The 20,633-nt window shown below is 52.8% G+C and overlaps 5 protein-coding genes across 5 annotated transcripts; 2 read left to right on the top strand and 3 right to left on the bottom strand.

The window, feature by feature from the left end:
• Positions 1–848: 848 nt before the first annotated feature.
• On the top strand, positions 849–2,507 carry J4E83_004183 (uncharacterized protein; the record flags this gene model as incomplete). Its single annotated transcript, XM_049331113.1, has 4 exons — positions 849–861; positions 1,106–1,320; positions 1,375–1,933; positions 2,086–2,507. 4 exons carry the CDS (start codon positions 849–851, stop codon positions 2,505–2,507), a joined length of 1,209 nt encoding a protein of 402 aa, XP_049189659.1.
• Positions 2,508–2,888: 381 nt separating this feature from the next.
• J4E83_004182 (uncharacterized protein) lies at positions 2,889–3,939 on the bottom strand (the record flags this gene model as incomplete). Its single annotated transcript, XM_049331112.1, has 2 exons — positions 2,889–3,686; positions 3,769–3,939. The coding sequence occupies 2 exons, from the start codon at positions 3,937–3,939 to the stop codon at positions 2,889–2,891; spliced, it is 969 nt and encodes a 322-aa protein (XP_049189658.1).
• Positions 3,940–8,472: 4,533 nt separating this feature from the next.
• J4E83_004181 (uncharacterized protein) lies at positions 8,473–9,825 on the bottom strand (the record flags this gene model as incomplete). Its single annotated transcript, XM_049331111.1, has 1 exon — positions 8,473–9,825. One exon carries the CDS (start codon positions 9,823–9,825, stop codon positions 8,473–8,475), a length of 1,353 nt encoding a protein of 450 aa, XP_049189657.1.
• Positions 9,826–14,807: 4,982 nt separating this feature from the next.
• On the bottom strand, positions 14,808–17,230 carry J4E83_004180 (uncharacterized protein; the record flags this gene model as incomplete). The annotated part of the gene is made up of 2 exons (XM_049331110.1): positions 14,808–15,152; positions 15,206–17,230. The coding sequence occupies 2 exons, from the start codon at positions 17,228–17,230 to the stop codon at positions 14,808–14,810; spliced, it is 2,370 nt and encodes a 789-aa protein (XP_049189656.1).
• A 2,066-nt stretch (positions 17,231–19,296) lies between these two features.
• On the top strand, positions 19,297–20,258 carry J4E83_004179 (uncharacterized protein; the record flags this gene model as incomplete). Its single annotated transcript, XM_049331109.1, has 3 exons — positions 19,297–19,335; positions 19,389–19,403; positions 19,461–20,258. 3 exons carry the CDS (start codon positions 19,297–19,299, stop codon positions 20,256–20,258), a joined length of 852 nt encoding a protein of 283 aa, XP_049189655.1.
• Positions 20,259–20,633: the final 375 nt, after the last annotated feature.

Raw genomic sequence — 20,633 nt, 5'->3', positions numbered from 1 at the left:
CCCGGGTTTTGTTTCTTTGCCTTCTTCACACATAGATCAGGCCTGTAATGGCGTCGAAAACTCCATCCAGCAAGCCCAAACATCGACACAACACGTTCTGTACGAACCAAGCTGGGCGGCAGTCGTCTATACATGGCAGATACACGGCATTAATAATTTGCGCTACAAAGTACAACATGCCGCTAGTGACGCGATGCGGCACAGCATACATACATGTCACGCGGCCCAAATCAAACCCAGGCTACCTCAGACAAAGAATGCAGTAGAAAAACCTCTGTTTCTGTGCACACCCCTCATTACGTTGAGATATTATTGAACTCTACCCCACATCGCGTCGACAAAGCCCCCGAAGTACTGTGTACGTCAGTAGCGGTGATGACGCCATATGCTCCGTGCTCAACCTGTCAAGGCCTCCTGGTGAGACCTCATGAATCCGTCCTCGATAAGTCTCCGGCTCATTACACCCGCCACAGCCTCGTCGCCACAGCCAAGGAATGTCCTCTTTGCTTCTGGATCTTGAGATGGCTTGGGTCATTCGACGACGAGTCCAAGAAAGAAGCTGCTGAAACTGGCTACGTACTCGCGACCCTATACAACGGGGAATTTGACCACGAAGAATTGGATTGCGATGGAAACTTGGTCGAAGAATTCGATACGCTGAGATTAGACATTGAACTGTGGCCAAACGAATCAACTGACTACGCGGCAATTTTCAGGATAGTCCTACGAGCTCTTGCCAAAGGTGCAAACGGCTTCGAAGCAATATTAAGGCCCGGGAATGATACTTTCAGCAGGGAGCGCATACCTGTTACCGCAAAGCAAGTAGCGACAACCACGCGCGATCCATCATGTTGGGTGCAAGTACGAGCTTGGCTACAAGAATGCATCGAGAACCATACATTGTGCCGTCATCGTCTTGCCCTCCCAGGAAGCGAACCTGCGGCATCTTTCACTCCAACACGTCTAATAGACCTTCGAAATGCCGACACCCAATTTCTCGTCGAGACTAAGGACTGGAAATCCGCTGAATCGATTCAATACGTTACACTCAGTCATCGATGGGCAGTATGCCCGAGGCTAAAGCTGACCCGCTCTAACATCGCAGAGCTGACGATGAACATTGATGCGAACACACTCCCTCCGGTGTTCAAGGACGCTATCGACATCTCGCGTTCATTGGAAGTACCATATCTTTGGATTGATGCCTTGTGCATCGTCCAAAATGACGCTGAAGATTGGGATAAAGAAGCAGCATTAATGGGCCAGGTTTACAGCAACGCCTTCTGCAACCTAGGAGCTTCCGCGGCCGCCGAAAAGTCGGTGGGTTTGTATCTTGATCGAGACCCACGGCAGGTATCTCTATGTCGGCTCCAGGCGCAGCGCAAAGAGTTCAAGAGAACGTACGGGTCATACCTGAAGCGAGACTCTAGTATGACGGCTCGAGTTCTGTTGAGGCGTGGTTGGGTACTCCAGGAGCGCCTCCTGAGTCCCCGGTCGATATATTACGACGACAAACTGCACTGGGAGTGCTCTGAACTTCACGCATGCGAAACCTTCCCACAAGGCGCACCGAACGCGGGTGGCTTCAATCCGTGGGGCAAAGACGGCTTCCCGTTCCGTGCCGCAAATCTTCTGTACGATGAGATGAAATATAAGAAGTTTGGCATCTACAGTCCACAGAAATGCCCACCTGATGTTGCACAAATCCGCGAAGTGTACAGGAAATGGCTGCACGTTGTGGAAAACTTCTCGAATTGCCAGCTCACGTATGAAGAAGATCGTTTCCCGGCTCTCATGGGACTTGCGAAGTACTGGCAAGCCACTACCAAGGATCATTATGTGGCTGGAATGTGGAGACGCGATCTTGTGTATGGTCTTCTGTGGTCCCAGAAATATCCTACTCACAAGAAACCTCTGCCAAGGGACTATCGTGGTAAGTGCCTTTTCACCTTTAGAAAATTGTATCCATGTCTGATCTCTACCAAGCGCCTTCTTGGTCATGGGCATCCGTGAATTCCGCGGTGTGGTTCCCACTCATTCACGGAGGCAACATCGCGTGGGGGTATCAAGACGATATCTGCGCAGCGAAGATCGAAGAAGTAGTCACGCATCCGAGCGGCACAGATCCGATGGGTAGACTGTCAGGTGCCAAACTCCGCGTCACGGCACCCATACGACAACTAAAGCAACCTTTCGATCTTTCACAAGATACCCGCAAACCATTGTACTTCCATTCAATGGATGAAGGTGCATACAGAAACGGATATTACGCCGACCGGACACTCTTACTGTTACTCACATACAGAGTCAAGCTTCTGTATGGCACTCATGAGATCTTGAGACTATCGGGTCTAATCCTTGAACGCGTCGCTGGTAAGAAGGTCTTCAAACGAATTGGAATGTTTGAACACGGATGGTTTCAGCACCGTCTCTCAAACGGCGAGTGGCCTCTCTTCATCGACTGGGACCCGCTTCGCGAGAAGAAGACTACGTTGACCATCATATGAGTGCTAATAGTCCGTTCGTGGAACATGACATCCACATAACTCTACGCTATTCGTGTCACCATGTCCCAATAATAAGCATACATTGTCCCACGTTCCGGCTTTCCAAAAACGGCAAGTTCAAGTCCACGCATATAAAGACCCATACAACAACCCCAACATCTTGCCTCATACAGGTCTGCAGACTACATCAACATGATAACATGCCACGTACATAGCTTAATGTTGATGTAGGCTGCAGGGCGTTCGGTCTTTTCCTATGTTGACGTGGTCTCACTCATAAGCCTTCGGCGCAAATTCCACTCTCAATTCTCTCAGCGTATCCCAACAAGCGGCATGAATTTCCTATTCACTCGTACTTGGCAGCCCATGAGCAATCGAGAATCACGATCGCAACCACTTCCCATTCACCCACGCCAAACCCTCCTTAAGCCACGCCTCCTCATCCTCCTTAGTCGCGATGTCGAAGCCATGATCCTTGCCAGCCCTGACCTCCAGTCTAACCTCAACACCCTCACCCAGTTTCTTACACTTCTCTACAAACTTCCTGCTATCCTCCACACTGACCGCCCCGTCCGCGTCACCATGCACGATCCACGTCGGCGGCAACCACTCCTTCTCCTCCACCAACCCAATCGGCCACATCTTCTCGTCAGACCCGAAGTACTTGAGGTAGTGTCCGTAAGCTGCTAAAGCATAGCTCAATCCCATTCTCTCCGGTTGAACACCCGAAGTAACGATAGCACCTGGTTTGACAGCCGCGAGATGCTTGGCGATAAGAGATTCAGGCGGAGAAGGCTGACCAAAGAACTCATCGACCTTTTCGATACGCAGATAGTTTGTCATGGGATACTGCGCGAAAACCGCTTTGATGCTGTCTTTAGGCTGTGTGAGAGCAGACATCAGGGCCATGTAGCCGCCTGCTGAGTCGCCCGTTACCAGAGTCTTATCGTAATCTAGACTGATGCCGCTGTCCTTGATCGTCGGCTGGGATTTGAGAAATTCATCGACGGCGCCTGCGTTGAACCATTTCCAGAAGTCGCTTAGGTCTTCGAGAATGTCGGCGCCGTTGTGTTCGGGGATGAGGCGGTAGTTGGGCAGCACGACGATGGCGTTGGTGCGGTGGATCCAGGGGACGAAGAAGGCGCCTATCCAGTCGGCGTAGAGGCAGTCTCCTGCGACCTGTGATGTGATGTTAGGTCTTTGTCGTCATTGTTCCTCACACCTAATGAGTATCTGTATCGAAGAAGCGTAACCAACATACCAGACCACCGCCGTGGAATTTGACCATGACTGGACATTTGCCCGGCTTCACGTCTTTTGGCACCAGGATGCCGACCTCGATGTCGTGGTAGTCAACCTGCTTGTACGACGGTTTGAAAACGTTGAAACTGTCGAATCGATTGTCTGGCGTAGTGTCGTCGAGAGGCGCCATCTTGCTCTGTCTTGTTCTTGGCTCTTCTTGTGGAAAGAACAGTAGGTGAACTTGTTGAGCTACGATTGCACGCAAAGTACGGCTTGTGGTAAAGTCTGAGTAGCTTCAGGAACCGGAGTTATGGATGGCGAGGGTAAATGAGCTTTATAGCGTCTTCTGAGTAGGTACCTGGATCTAGGCCACGAGGCGGTCTTCATACGCGAGCCAGGAGCGCTCTTTTGTGACCAACGCGCGTTTGTACTTAGTTGGCGGCGGTGTTCCTGCGGGGTAATCTACATGAAGTTACGCCGGTTACGCATTACAGATAACAGGAGCGTTTGTCCGCAATCCATACTACGGCTTCTACGGCTTCCACGGATTTCAGAGTCATGCTACAGTCTATGAAATCGGCCCTTGGATTGACACTGTGTAAGGGTAAGTGTCGCGTAATTTTGGGTAGATAGCAGATCTGTCTTGGAGTAGCATTAGAACTTCGAAGTTCTCGCTGTCGAAAGCATGGTATCAATCTTTCATGTGCAATCCGGAGCGCAAGGCGTAATAGTGGACTGGTCGAGGTGCGTGCGCAATCTGCAATCCTGCTGAAGAGATGAAAGATTGCTCGAAGAAGGCATGATGTAGCGCGTAATTGTGCAAGAAAAGGATTCCGCATTACTACCAAACGCAAGTCTTCCGATATCCTAGCCCAATCCATATGCCAAGTATCATCGCTGCGTGTCGAGCAACCTCGCTACAAACTCCAGCACCTAGGCACCAAGTATCCATTCTCCTCAGTCATCCCTCTGATATTCAGATACCCCCATGGTGCTACGCGCGCTTCCGTGAGCTGATGGTCGAAAACGTGCGACAGGAAAGTTAGCGCACGCCTGCCCCAGGGTATGTCATATGGTACGTGTCGGTAGGTGCGAGCGAAGGTAGGGTGGGTTCGAGAGAGGAGGAAGCTAGAATCCACCACGAAGAGCAAGTACCAAATGCAGTGTGGCACCGCCCTCGAGTTGGTAGTCCTGCGCGGTCTTCTCGTCGTTCCTGGGAGAGTTCATGTTAGCTCGGTCTGGAGTAAGATGTGCACTAAGAGACACCCCCAGAGGTAGCCGTAAGGCGGAGAGGGTAATAGAGCAAGAGGTACATACATCTGCTTTCCTCCGTAGATAAGACGTTGTTGCGCTGGCGGGATGCCCTCCTTCTCCTCGACGCGCTCCTTTATCCTCGAGACCTGTGTGCCGTTAGCTTTCTGCCCTGGAGAATTGCTACGCATCGCTTTCAAAGCCTTGAAGCCATCAAGACCCGACCTGGTTTGGGTATACGGCGACAAATTCGGGTAGGCGTACCTTGTAGTCTGCCTCGATATCGAGCTCGATCTCCTTGCCGGTGAGGGTTCGTACTCTGTCCCAGTGTTAGCAATTTGTCTTCCTACTGCTTCTTCTAGCCATATTCCAAACTTGACATGACGTACTTGATCTGCATCTTGTCTATTCTTCTCTTCTTCGCGCTTCAGTGGCTGTCTCGGTGTAGCGGATGCAGCTGTGGCAAGCTTCGTGAAGCTGCGTCGGCGGTATGGAGAGCGTTGGCGAGAGCTCGTGAGCTTAGTATGTGGATGTAGGTGTAGGTGGGAGGACGCGACGGCGCAAAGGGTTATAGGCAGCAAAGAGGTTGTGAGTTTGCTTGGGCGGAACCGTCAGGCTGCAGTGACGGCGAACCACGGACCATCAAGGTGGGGTCCTCGCATGCGCCACGAGGCGGGGCAGAGGCTGTGGCTGATTTGTGCTAACCCGTCGTAGAAGCATTTCCTTCCCGTGGCTGCAAAACGGCACCTTTACTCCACGAATATATCGCTTGTAAAGGTGATATCTCGAGTCTTTCGTCGTTGGAAGATCATAGCTATCTGGTTCACTGCAAGCAATCATCTCCTAGTTGAAATCGGTTGGCTCAGCTCCACCAACACCCGCAGTTCTACGGTAACGCATCCGATTCTCTGTCGAATTACATGAGAGATGTTGTTCTTCTCACATACACCCAACTACAGTTTGAACAACTAATGCATTTATGTATTACGTCAAACCTAGGTACGATGAGTTAGAGGCGCGTTTTTCTTTTACTTAGGTGTTGAGGTTGCTAGGCAAAGAGCATACCATGATTGAAGCAGGGAACAGTTGAGCGTCTCGGCAAAGCTATAGTAGGGCCTCAAGTCTTGCATTGAAGTGCCGGTCAATGATAAAAAAGCATCTCATGTTCGATACTTACACATTCAACCTAAGCCACCCGATTGGCAGCAGCATCCTCATCCCCACACCGCCACTGCCGATATCCCAATTCACCAACAAAGTTCACAAGAAGCGCTTCTCTTTCCCCAAACAAGATCCACTCGCCCTGTGCGAGCAGAAGGAAACAGAGAGTTACACAACTTCATCGGCATATTCGTATGCATAACCTTACGTGGCCAAAGTACCTCCACATTCCGACCGATCATCGCAAAGACCAACACATTCGAAATCTCCCAATCAGGCCACTACTGCAAGGCCCAAGGTGAAACACCCAGCGCTGCAAGGCCCTCCTCTGACCGCCCTTGTACTCCTGCATACATAGTTGAGTCTACTATTGAGGAAAAGGAAAGAACATGGTGCAAGAGTGGTGTAAAGTGTGCATGCAAACAGGGTGATATTGGTCGGAGTAGGCCTCGCTACTGGATAAGGAAAGATATAGGCGATCACCCGCCAAGTGCACTAAACACGGGGCAGTGGACATCCGACACCATGTCTAACGGCGATCTTTTGTATACAAACAACACGCCGATGCAACGGCCTTGCCGCAAGCGCAAGGCTACCTGCTCGCTTGCCATCTAACCCATGCCGTCTAGCTTCCCCCGTTCCCCTCCTCCGCCACCGAAGATACTCCATAATGCAAAGTCGCCGTCTCCTAAAAAGTATGTACAGGTCTGAGAATAGAAAGAACGATAGTTTGCCCATGGAGCCAACTAACAAGCGATGCCGAATGTAAAGCCGAGTGAGATGCCGAAAGGAATGGCCCATCTAAAAATGGGTAAACAGGGGTATACGTGAACATTCTGATAGCCAACAGAGAAACCCAAAGGTAACATTTCGTGATGATGGTACTGGACAAAGGAAAAAAAGGTGTGATGTAGTCTGCGAACAGATGGGTCACCGTATACGGCGTGTTTGTAGCGTATCGCAATCCTGCGATCTGGTTGTTGACGCAGTATCGAAAGATAACCGATGGTATGCCTGACACCATAAACGGTCCCAACTCGATAGTGTACCTGCCAAGAGAGACGCGACCACAATGCCGGTCAATTCAAACACGAGCCCCCAGTGCCCAACTCGGAAGAGAACAAGTCTAAAGAGGTTTGCAACAGGAAGCTTACTCCGAAGCGAATATTGAAGTGAACACCGGGTATAATACGAGAAAGTGCGATACAATATTCGGACCAAGCCGTTCGTATGAAGTTATGCAATCCGCTGCGCAAGAATAGGCGTGGAGTCGGCGCTTAACGATGCGTGTTAAGGGCCGTGACCAAGAAAAGAACTCGATGCGAACCAAGTATAGCAACCCAAGTCGAGCTCGCAAAGGTAAGCCGCGCAGGACAGTGACCGACCAGCGAGAATGGGAATAATGCCCGTACTGCAGCCGTTACGAGATGCATCCAGAGTACCAAACGTCGCATGTTTCGCAACGTGCGGGGTTCGCAAGCGCATACTGAGTAACCAAGACGCGGTGGTGGTGGTGGTGGCGGCGGCTGCTGCTGACCAGAGGCACTCAAGATAGACGATGCAGCCGGGAGGCGGGGAAGCGGTGTATGCAGAACAGGCCGCCGTCTGATAGCAGCAACCCTAGCTGCAGTGTCCTCTTCGGCCATGCCAACGAAAGGAAAATGTTGAAGTCATGCTAAGACTCGACTGGGTGCCGATGCGCCGCGATATAACGCCAGATATAACCAGCATGTCTTCGATTGCAAAAAAGGAAAAGGCCTAGATATGCAGCCTGTACAGTAGATCGGAGCCTTCCTCAAAGGGGGTCAACGGCAGGATCCGGAAATAACGTCCGCTCTTCGCGATTGCAACAACATGTTTTGTTGTCATCTCGGGCAAGGCCTGCGTCCTGTGCGAGTACAGGAAAAAAGACTGGGTCGAATGCGTGACGTCTGTATGCAGCCCGCGAACCGCGACATTGCGATGCAATTTCATGAGATGAGGGTTCCTTAGGTGGGGTTGCGGGGCCGTGCACTAAGATTTTGAGATGAAGTGGAAAGGCCGGAATGTGAGGTCTGGATGTCTTGATGTTCTGTGTCTCATTTCGCTTGCAACTGCTGCAGATAATCGCAATCGCACCTTCTCTTGCCTTCGTCAGCAAGCGGCGAGATTTCTTGCTTGATGCCCGATTGCCGTGCCGACTTCTCCATACTCGCTTTCGCGTTCGCTCGGGTGAATTGCAAAAGATGGGAGCTTATCGAAGGACCGATAGCGATCGCAATAGCCGCCAATCCGGATTCGTGCAGTTACGATGCTGCAATCGCGTCCCAATCTAATGGTCACCCGCTTCTCTCTTGGGTGATGACGTATAACCTCGATTCCATTGCTGACTTGTCGCGTGATTTGGCGTTTCAGGTTGAGCAGATGTTGAGGCCGGCGCGTAGTTCTGCTGGCTCTGACCGCGAGCTTCATTGCGCTGAGGCGGTGTTGCGTATGCATGATCCGATTTTGACTGTGCCTTGTCGTCTGCGTCCCTTGCTTCTTCTGCTATGTCGCCTTGCCGCACAATTGTCTCGTGCGCAAGCCCCGAGATAGTGCCTCGTCGGCTCAAGGAACCACTGGAGCCTTCCGCCGCTCTCGTGGATGCATCTGATCGGTTTCGAGCGTGTCCCCTTCTTCCAGGTGTCGATGTCGATGACGACGATATGTGCGAGAAGGATGGTGATGTGTATGATCCTGGCGCCGATGTAGGCGGCGGTGGAGGGGGGTGAGGGCCTTGAGCCTTGCGCTTTTTGGGGGAGCTGGTGTATTCTAGGTCAGACGCATGCGACGCAGCACGTTGCCGTGACTGGTGAACAGGCGAAGTTTTGTATTTACCTGATGGCGTAGCTGGCGGGTTCCCACTAGCACTCTTCTCTTGTGAAGCCGAGGACGGAGGTACCCAGTGATGAAAGTATATCGAGGGCGAGGATTGCTCTTGTTGTTGCGTCTGCGTCTGCTGTAATTGCTGCACGCCTGCAGGTGCGGCAGGGGGCTGTTGTACCGTCATCTCGTTCGTGGTCAATCGGGGAAGCTGTGACTGAGGTAATGACCGTGGAGCTGCTGCAGAAGGGCCACCAAGACCAGCATGTGCAGCTCGTGAGTGCGGTGATGTTTGTCCACCACTGTACGCACTTGCGGAAAGCGGAGGAGGTTGGATTTGCGGCGGCAATGGTTGCCCGGGTAGGACTGATGTCGAAGGTAGTATGGGTTGAGCAGGTTGCTGCTGTCCAGGATATGCTGCTGGTTGCTGCTGTCCGATCAATCTCGGGTCTCTTCGAAGATCCGGGGAAAGTTGTGCCTGTGCCTGTGCCTGTGCCTGAACTTGCGCTTGTTGATGGGCAGCTTGAACCTGGGTCGTGTACTGCTGTATCCATTCGGCACTGATGTTTGCGAGGTTCCCTCCGCCGATGCCAGCGAAGATAATAGGTACGAGGTGAGGTGGTACTCCTCCCTGCATAGACTCTCGGAGCATGGACTGCTCGACCTTGCGTTGCTCAAGTCGTAAAGTTTCTTGTCTCGTCTTTTCCTCCTCTTGCTTACGTCTTTCTTCTTCAGCTTTGGCCGCCAGCCAGTTCTTCATCCCATCTTCTGCACCTTGCCATTGCGAAGGCGCTGGGGGTAACTGGCCCAATGACGATGACATTGGTGGAGGTCCTCGTGCGGGATCTGGCAACGTCATCGCCGAGGGAGGAGGGAGTCCTCGATGAGGTGTGCCCATGGTGTGGGAGGAGTTGACTGCCTCTGAAGGTGGAGATAGCCCACGGTGGTGCCTGTTTGAGTAACGAGAAGCCGAAGAGGATGAGAAGGCTGGAGAGTAGGCATGAGGTTTGTATTCGAAATCGGACTTGACCGGGTTAGAGAGTGTGAGCAACATGGAGGTAGGTGGAGCCGATATGGTAGATGTCGTAGGAGCAATTCAACATTGAAATGAGTCGGAGGGTGGCGCCAAAATTCGTAGGTCCGGAAGGAGAAGGAACAGTGTACATACTTATTCACCAGACTACGTTTACCGGGACCACCATCCACAAATGGCCCGGGATAGGATCGTAGCCGTTGCCCTAGGGCCTAGGCTTAATATGTCCCTGGCACAGTAGCCCCGATGTGATTCGCCGTTAAAGCAGGGCGACAAAGACCAAATGGAAGAGTAACAGGCGACGCTGCATGCAACGAAGATCAAGCCCCGTAAAAGCTCGCGTGGGCCGGCGTGGTCGATCAAGTCCAGATTAGAGAGAGGCAAGTGAAAATGGGCAACGGTGGGGAATAGTGCACAAGAAGGGAAGAGGGCCGACTGGAATTGGACCAACCAACGGGGATGACGGCCGCAATGGCTTGAGAGTAGCACGAGCAAACGGCAGGCCGTACGTCAAGGACGGGCGATATGTGGCGTTGAGTACGCGAAGGTGGGAGGGGACCTTTGCAGGGATATGCATGAAACGGGATGGTTGTCAGCAAGTGCAATGTTGTTGGAAGTGGTAGTGCGCGTTCTTGTAGTCCCACCATGTGACGCGCCTGGAGAAGGCCTCCGGCTCATGCAAAATCTGGTAGCGGTTCCCACTTGTGGCGCTGGTATATGCCGCAAAACTACTTACGTCCCGTTCGCGAGCCAAGCAAGTTCAGCTCGAACTCAGCGACGGTAGTTTGATGATACATTGGCCTGAGGCTAGACGTTTAGAGTTGGCGTCGCGGATACTGCCACACTGGCCTCTAGCATCCCATGACGCCTGGATGCTTGGAAGTGAACAGATTGATGTTCATATTCACCAAGTGCGACCGCCTTGTTCTGCCGCACAGGATGACGAACGAGCTCGAATACTTCGGCACAATTCTGGTCGCACTGAACCGCTCAGCTGTCGCGATCGTGAGGCCGCAGCGGACCGCAAATTGGATCACAATGCCTCTACTGGGCGGAATGGCATCCAGCACGCATTCGGTAATTTGTCGTGCAGCTCTGCTCTGGACCACCATCGCTGCCAGGTTTGTGGCATCTGTGCCTGTGGCTGAGAGCGAGGCTCAAGGCATGTGGACTGGATGGCGTGGCCTGGGAAATCTGAGCCGTGCGCTAACACCAGCCAGCAGGGTCAAACGTCCGGGAGGAAGCGAGCGCAAGATTACCGCTGCCCGGATTGTGAACTGGCTCAACCTAGCTTGACCAGCTTGCATGATAGGAAATGAAGGGTCGTCACCATCGTCAGACCTCAGCCATGTAATGTCCCGAAGTGGAAGGGTGAAATGAGGTTTTCGTGTTCTAAGAGCCGCCGTGCTTCAACGCGAAACCTTGGAATTGGTGGAAATGTATCCTGTGGCCCTGTTGCAGAACCTGTTCCCAGTTTAGTGTGATGCCCGAACAAGTATACACATGCCGTCATAGCGTCAACGGCTGAGGGTGCCTGGATGAAAAGCACAGTGGTGGCACGGAGCAAGGGACCGACTTCAACCTGTCAGCCTTCAGGGACCCCTCCGGATCTACATAGCGTGACAGACGGCATGCTCAATCGATAAGACGACCGATCATCGAGCCGACGCAAGACCCGAAAGAGTGTCACTTGGAGTAGTTGGAGGTGCTGGAGATGCGCGAAGAGGCAACCAATCTGCTGATCGTCGCGTGCGCGCTGCTCTCCGTCAGTAGCTCTGTGTAATTAGCGACACGCCAGCACTGACTGTGCGTTCCCACCACAGCCCGTAATGTACACGCAGATGACAGCTCGCAAGCCATCCTTGGGAAGGGAAGGGTTAACAGACGCGGCGTTGCGCAATCCCCGAGCGCCTGGTGCTGGCTCGAACGATCGACTAGAAACGTAAATTTCCGCGTCGGCGCTTAAGCTATACCTATCTTGTTCATGCAGCGGATCTACGTGAAACTCGCGGCGCACCGGATCTGTACGAAGGATCTTTGAGTATGATTTCCGGCCCCGGCTGACTAGTCCTGGAACCAATCAAAGCACCCCAGCGCTGCTTAGCATCATAACAGCAGTCGAAATGGGGACACCATGGCGAAATTGCTGTTGACAAGACAGCATCGCTCTGGGGCGATTGTGCGGCGAAGGCTCTGCTTTTCTCTCGCATTCGACAATCCCTCGACCTGAAACCGCCGGATTGGTCACGTAGGAGTGGAGGTGGGTTTAGTAATCGTCTTATTGAGGATTTTGCTTCTTCCTGACGGCACATCGACGAGACGGGTGTGCAAGACCAACGAGAACGAGTTTCTCAAGGAAGACACGGACAAAATGCGGCAGGCTTTTGACAGCCAATCTATGTAGCTTCCTTTTAAGAAGTCCAAGTTTGCACCCCAGAACCACACCAATGGATATTAAACGCTGGAGGGGTTGTGTTCACCGTCGCCGACAGCGTTTACATTTTAGCAGGGGACAAGCGTTCTGTTGGTTTATGGTGGCATGCTCCAAGAACGCACCGGCTAAGCATATTGTTCGTGCCGTGGGAGAGGAGCCAAGTATTTCCGATCGTGGAGATGATGAGGCTTGCAGTAGGGACGAAGAAAAACAGAAGTAGAGCCTCCAATTCAACTCAAGCTTGCGCCTTAGCTCTGTTGGATGATGGCCTCATGTCATGATCGGAGATTCAAAGACAGAGAGCTAACCGCGAAGAAGCTGCTAATGCACTCCTGCAGCAGTAGTCAGTGGACAAGAGGAGCCGTCGTACTCCCTCTGATCGCGATGCCTTGCGACAGACAATACAATGCCAGGCGGGTAGTCGCTGACAGCTGCATTGGACGCACGTAAGCTGCAGCATTGCGGTCGATCTGTCGTCTCCGTTGTGTAGGCTATTGGAACCGTGGCTAGTCAGCCGATTAGCGTACCGAGATGTGAATGACTATTCACCGGCTAGCCCTCCAGGGTGTAAACCTCCGACAAAACTTGCATCTCGCCATCGCTTGCCTTTCCTCAGTTATTTGTAGCAAGTGGCGTAGTCGCGGGAAGGTTGTTGCAACCTGCACATGGTTGATGTCCAGATCGAGGGAAGGTTTTGCTGATCCTCGCTTCACATTGAGAAAATCAGACCATAGATCAGCGTCGAGTTGCTCTGGTCTTGTTGATCAAACCGGGTCTGGCACCCGTACACGGAAGACGACATGCTGTCCTCGCGTTCGGAGTAGCCGACTGCGACTTGAGACGGAAGCAGATAGTCGAACCAGTCGCCCACTTACGAGGACGCGGTAGTTGAGGGGGGCGAACTTGTACGCGTAGTGGGAGGCAAATATCTTAGTCGGGGCAGGACGTCGCGGCAGTTTGCCACCCGAATCGGCATCTGCGACTGCCCCATCGGGCACCAACGCAACTATACCCGGGCGACTTGGTTATTTTTACCGACACAACATACACAATTGTATACCGGACGAGTACTGCACTCGGGCAATACTTGCTCGCCCAGCACGAGTGTTGATCGTGTATTCTTCCACCATTAGGCTGTACGTCGGCTGAAGTATCTGCCCGAATGCAACACCTGTGCCTCACTCTTGTGCTTGTACGTCTTAGACACTCCTGTGGCTCCCGCTTTTCATAGCCGGCCTGGTAAGAGGCATAGAGACTAGGTTTAATCAGCGTTCCTTCTAGATCTATGATCACGTGCGCCGCTATACCTGCGAGTTTTGGATACCTTGCCTGAGCAAATGTTGTACTCGGCGTAGGAGTTACCGCGACTTTGGAAGATCGGCCGTCGACCTTCCCGATCTCTCTACCCTCCCGTGCGTGGAGCCACAACCCGATTAACCCAGCAGCACTCCCTGTTACCCGTCGCCGCAGTCCGTCCGCCGGGCTGTCAGTCAACCGCCAACGAAGCGATGATCACTTCCATTTGGTCTTGAATTTATCTTTAGACGGCGATCTTGCACCAAAGCGCATCTATTATGTGCAAATCTTTTGCCCTTCCAGAAGCTTTCAATATTCGAGAACATGTTCTATGTATGGACTGATCTCTAACGGTAATACATCCATGTTGGTGGGCGATTAACTATTATATTACTACATCTGGTCTCAATTGTGCTGGATATATGTAATGGCCATGCTCCCTATGTCTTGACCGGTGAAAATGCTGGTAGAAAAGAAAAACAAGAGGTATCTTGATAAAGGGTCATTCCATGCATGCGCCGCCGTCTGAGGTTATCCTCAGATGAACAAAAGAAAAGAAGTCATCGCAACACAGGACCCAACCATCGGGCGAAAGGACGCTGTCCCGAAACATCGTCGGAGAAAGGTGGCCCAAACGTGAGCGAGTCAAGCATTCCTCATACCGCGTTGATGGCGGTGTCGTCCACGTTGCATCGCTAATGGCGCCCATGCGGTAATGGGGAAGTGATGTGTCGCGGGTAAAAACCTGGACGTGTAGTTGGAATAGCCGGAAAAAACAAACATCAATGATGTCGCAAATCTTGGAAAACGTGCCAGCCACGTTGTAGCCATGTGTCCGGTGGAAAATCATCGCAAGCCACCACTTTGCAAGATCGACTGCCGGCTTCTAGAAATGGTGTGGAAGGAAAAGTACTCGTTTGGATATGGTTCCGTGTTCGGTAGTGTACCGCGCTGCAACTTGCAATGCAGCCGCTTGCGAGGGCACGCGCGTTTCCATCGGGTCGGTGTCAAGTTCCAGGAATCCGAAGCGCCGGCCTACCGCTTAGGCATTGGCTCGCTTCTTGCGCATCTTGTATTCAGCCTTCGCTACGCGCATCAACAGCTCTTCGTCTTTGATGGGAATCCAAGATGTCAACACCTTCATCGCATTCTCAAAGTCAGAGTCAAGCAATATCTCTCTTGTCGCATCAATGAGCGCAGCCGAGGTCGCGTGTAGCACATCCATGTCTCCACTGAATTTGGAGTTAGGCGAGTTGGAATGAGACTTGTCGCCCAGTAGCATAAACACGTCCCAGACGCGTAGCTGAGCTGGGAAAGGTAACGAATAGTTGAACAGGGTCAGATACCAACGGGTACCGTACGCGGTGGAGGTAATGCCAAGGTCAATCTATTGAAGTTAGCATGTATGCCAGGACGTCAGCCTCTTCAGTAGTGACTTACTAGCTTCTTCGCGACATCGTCGCCCTGCAGCCAATTCGACTCAAAGTCGTCTAGAGCGTCCATGAGCCCTTCAAAACCGGCTTCATAAAGCCTCTCCATGCCTCGGAGCTGCCACAGCCGCACTAGCATGACGAAGGCTCTATCCTCCTCGTAATAGCAAAGAAGCGTTGCGGTAAGTGCCGCCATGCCTTGGACGTAGCCCGTCTCGGGGAGGTAAAGTGACATTGCATGGAGCACGCGGAACAGTAGTCTCTGTCCTCCACGGTATCGCCGCCTGAACATGATATGTCTGTTGATAGTGCGCGGCACGTCTACATCGATCTGCACGTCCTCTGCAGAACTTTCCAGTTGCAGCTCATAGAAACTTTCGATCAGCTCCTCTTCCGTCGGACTGTTCGCGTCGGCTTTGGCGCTAGCAGCGAGAAACGAATACCATGCAGTCGCCCTCCAGCGGTCCGGGATGCCCTTCCAGGTGCGAGATATAACTTTGGGGTCTTTGGTATCGAACTCGAATAGCATTCCCCCTTTATCTGCCCCCGCTTTGACAACCTTGGCCATTCTACGCCATTTCTCGTTGCGCTCGATTTCCTTTGCTTTCATCGCCTGGGCAGCTCTTCCTCCTTCTTCCTGTTCCGCAACCTCAGCCAAACCCGGGGGCAGCTTGAGCATATCGCTCGCCTCGTCTCTTAGTCTGCGGTCTCGGTTGTGAGGTAGCCTGTTCGTCGCGTGTCGTAGGGGTTTGTGGTTGCTGTGCGAGTCTGACGTCCGACCCGAAAAGATGGATCTGGCGGGCCTAGAGGACTTGCCAGAAAGTCGCCGCTTGGGTGAGCCTGTGCGTGGGTCTACGGAGCGTGCTCTTGATGCGCTCCGACCTAGGCGCCGCCGCCTGGGCTCCTCAGATAACAGTTGTAGTGTTGTTGTGACCCGGTGCATGCGAGGTTCGTCGGGGCCGTCGGGGCCATCGCCGTTGGATTTCGATTTGGTCTTCTTGGGTATGATGAAGCCATAGCGGTCGACTTCTCCGCCCTCAAGATCCGCCCAGTCTTCGAGTCCACCAGCTGCCTCTGTAGGCTCTTTGACAATGACGCTTCCGTGCCGTGAGCTCATCAGCGAACTTGTGTCCTCGTTGCCCTCCGCCGCGGCCACCGACGAGCCATTAGCCGGAGTGTTGGTAACGCCGCTGTTGCCCAAGTAGCTGTTCTGGACACTGCTCGTCTCTCCTTCAGGTGTATCCCAATTAACAGCACTCTCATTGCCATGCATGTACATGCAGCGGACCTTGCGCGACATTGTCATCTCGTCGGTCGACAGTACCCGATGGCTGGCCGATCGAGTTCGCGTCGAGTAGCGTGAGGTGGATCGCGGTGAGAGGTGTGTTGCGGCGGGAGCGGGTGGTGAGGGGTCGGGTTTGGGTGAGTCGTCGGGTTGCGCCTGCTCCTTTTGTCGCGGTGGTGTGCTCGGTGCAGGCGCGCCTTCCACCAGGAGGTCCATCTGTTTACTCCGCCTGTTTGCCTTTTTGCCGCCCAACATCATGCTGCCCCGTTTCGAAAAGGATATCTGCGCGTCCGAGGAGAGGTCGTCGAAGCTGCCAGTAGGGATGTACGTGTCTATACCGGAGAAGTTGGCGTCGTCTTCGCACGTTGCGCCGGCGTAGAGTGACTGCCGCTGTGACGCCTGACTCTTGGTGCCTGAGGCGCGTTCATCCTGCACAACAATAGCAGGCAGACTGGGGGTCTTGCGCAGGCTACTCGGTGAAGGTGGCTCGTTGCTGGTAGTGCCATTTGGCGGTGCTAAGGCCGAGTCTCTGCGGTCGTCGTCTGCACTCAGTAGCGTGCGCTTCAAGGAGAAAGCGCGAGGTCCTGGCGAAGTGCGTGGCCGGCGTACACCGCTGAGCCATGATCGTGACGCGGGGCCCTTGGTCGACGTGATGCTGTGTACATTCGACGGCACCTGTGACAACGGATTCGAGGCCTCGGACGTCTCCACCGCGGCATGGCCAGCGGGATTCACAGCCTCATCACGCATCATGTGAGGCGCAGGCTGGTCCTGGTCATGGAGTTGGTCCCCGGGGAGAATAGCGGCTTGCAAAGCGAAATGAAGGGGAAATGAAAGGGCTGGGGCGAGACAGCACCTTGCGACTGCGGTCCAGAGTGCAGCGACGAAGGTATTCCCGGGCTATGTTTGAGCAGCGTAACAGCGTCAATGCTATGGCAGATGGTGCAATTGAAAAGCAAAGACGTATGCGACGACACTGAGATCAAAAAAGGACCCTGGCATGGCTCGACTTTTCTGGGGAAAAGGGGCGTCGCTATCGACTGGTCGTGGGTCGCATGCCTTCTCCAGACCTCTTGCCGACCGGAGATTGCCCAGCGCGCCCGGTGGGAGGGTGACGCCTGCTCACTTGGCCGGCCCGCAGCTGCCTCAACCACCACACTCTATGTTTCTTTGTTCCACTCACCGCATCGCCCCAGCGTATTGGATTGCTCTCCTCGTCGCTCCTACGGACTCTTGACGCGTAGATAACCCTTTGGTTACGTTTCATCTCACGGTGCCCCGCGCTGAATCATGGCACCGTCAGAAAACCCCACAAAATCCAAAACCCGGCGACGATCGCTGTTCCACGCGTCAATAAACCTTCCGGTCATGGTTCCCAAGTGGATTGCGACTAACCAACCCGACGTCATTCTCCAGCTGAACTGACATCGTATCAGTTGTCGTACGACTGAGGTTCAACTCGAGCAAGAGCCTCTTCGATACAGAAAGAGCTGCCAGGAGAGCACCTTCTTTCCTCGAGTTGCACAGGCAATTACGCCATTCTCGTGCTTACCACGCCGACGAACGCGCAACGTGTAATCTCGTCCGACACGCCAAGGGTCGTCTCACCGCAGTGGCTTTAACAGGAAGGTGGCTTTGAGATTTGACATCTTCTATACTACAGTCCGAACCACCACAGGCTCAGTCAACGTACAAGTCTCACGGCATATCGCGCATATTTGTACTTCAGCTTTGGCCCCGAGAGACGTACTCACGGCACTACACGGAAATTTGTGTTGCTACGCCAGCGCGACCTCCAGCTGAACCATCAATTTGCGTCGTGAGGACGGAGTAGAGTCGCTTGACGATACCGAGGGAGCGTTGTGGCCGTGGAGTGTGAATGAAGGTTCCTGCGCATGCACTTGTCAGCCTCCGAATATCTCTCGTATTACCCGGCGGTCTAGTGTCACAACTCTCAAACTGCTTTCCATGTGTACGCTCGGGACGTCATACGATTCGATGAGGACTCGGCAAGAAGATCAATCCCAAACCATGCCCGACGGTAAGATATAACACTTACCTCTTGAACCAGATGAGATGTCTCACAGGGTACGTCCAATCTTTGTTACATGTTCAGCTTATATTGGCATCTCGTCAAACTATGCGTGTCTTCCCCAGGATCATTACTATTCACACCCTCCATCCGCGTCAACAATCGTAGACACAGTAAGTCGTTCTTTCGACTCCCGTACAAAATTCGCTTGATCCCTCCTATCTTCTTTTTTTCACTCGCCACTGTCTAGCATACATTCGTGGCTGCGAGCTTGACTTCATGGTTTAATGGGCCATGGTTAGTCTGTATGCCCTCAGTCGGACCACTGACGGCCTCTGCGTAATCGCGCGTACGTCCCGCAGGATTGAAGCCTGACTCAAACTCAAGACATTGCGTCCTCATGATGTAAACAATACGTGATCTCGGTCATCGCAGTCATCATAGACAGATCTGCGTCGGCCGCAGCAACGGGGTCTCAGAGCGAGCACATCCTGCTCAGCCCCAACCAACCAACTCCGTTAATTTACCCAGCTATGCTAAACAAACGACCGGCTGTGTAAAGAAGCCCCACTTTACCTGTGAGCCGTGGGGCATACATCCAACTACCCCTCATCGCTTCCCTACCCGTCACGAATCAGTGACGATGGTTCTACGTTGACCCGTGGGGAACCTGCGCCAACCAGCACGCGATTAGCACAGAAGATGTACAGTTACAGAGAGTATTGGCTTAAGGGTTCATAAAGACGAATTTCCCCGCCAGACGTGTCTAGGTAGGTCATCCGGCATGGCATCTTCTCTGGATCTGATCAACCAGGCTCCCAATGTAGGCGATTAAGAATTACCGAGACACAACATGGTACTAACAAGTAACCCCAGGGAACCAAGTTATGGGTACGACGCAGTAAAATCTCATTACCAATTACACCATCCTAACACCACAGACATCAGGTTCTGCACCTGGGTACATTAGAGTGTGACGACGGGTGGTTTATCCGAGCAGCAAATGCGTCCTCATCGTCAAACCCAAACCCGACCAACAAACGCCGTAAACTGGTCATGCTCGGCATCCTCATCCAGCACCCAACCGAAGGCCTCATCCTCTACGAGACCGGCGCGGGGGAAAACTATCCCGAAGATGTCGGTCCACCAATCCAAGATATCTTCACCCGCATAGACCACAACCCATCCAAGAACCTGGATGCGCAAATTGCCTTGACCGGCCACAATATAAACGACGTAAAAATGGTTATAATCGGCCACCTCCACCTCGACCATTCTGGTGGTTTGGAACACTTCAAAAGAAAAGACGTACCAGTCTACGTCCACGAGCTGGAACTAAAACACGCCTTCTACAGCGTCGCCACCAAAACAGATCTAGGGGTCTACCTTCCCCACTACCTCACCTTCGACATAAACTGGGTCCCCTTCCATGGGTCGTACTACGAGATCGCCCCTGGAATCAATCTACATCATGCGCCTGGACACACCCCTGGACTGACCATCATGCAGGTGAATTTGAAAGAGAGTGGGACGTGGATCTTTACGAGTGATCAGTATCATGTTAAAGAGAATTATGCGGACGGCGTGCCCCAGGGGTGGTTGGCAAGGGATCATGATGCGTGGGTCAGGAGTCATCAGATGATTAAGAGGTTGCAGAAGAGGACGCATGCGAAGGTTGTGCTGGGGCATTGTTGGGATACAATTAGGGAGTTGAATGTCGAATTTGCGCCCAGGGCTTATGAGTGAGCAGTGCCCAAGAGAGGCCACGGTGTGTTTATGTTGGCTTGAGGAACAAGACGGGTGTAAAGGTCTGGATCTGGTATTGGATCTGGCATGGGTAAAGGATGTTAAACCGCGATGTCGACCGATGTAGGAATGAGGATGGTGCGTACATAGTGTGTTGAAACTGGTGTGATGCCATTGGGTGCGAGGAAATCATGTAACGAGAGAGTGTGGTTGAGATTGCGTCTATTCACGGAAGGTAGCACTGTTTTTCACATAAACGAGTGAAATGAAGACGACAAGCAGTATCCGCTATTTCCATTCTGCGTGTTGCATCATAAAGCTGCGGGCATTGGGAGGCCTCGTGCGCGATTCCTCTTTTTGGGTTTAGCGTGCGGC

This window comes from Alternaria metachromatica (assembly GCF_023757995.1).
Source record: "Alternaria metachromatica strain BMP 0045 chromosome Unknown scaffold_7, whole genome shotgun sequence".
NCBI classification, from domain to species: domain Eukaryota; kingdom Fungi; phylum Ascomycota; class Dothideomycetes; order Pleosporales; family Pleosporaceae; genus Alternaria; species Alternaria metachromatica.
Note: the sequence above shows the minus strand (reverse complement) of the source record. Positions and strands in the feature narration are given on the sequence as shown.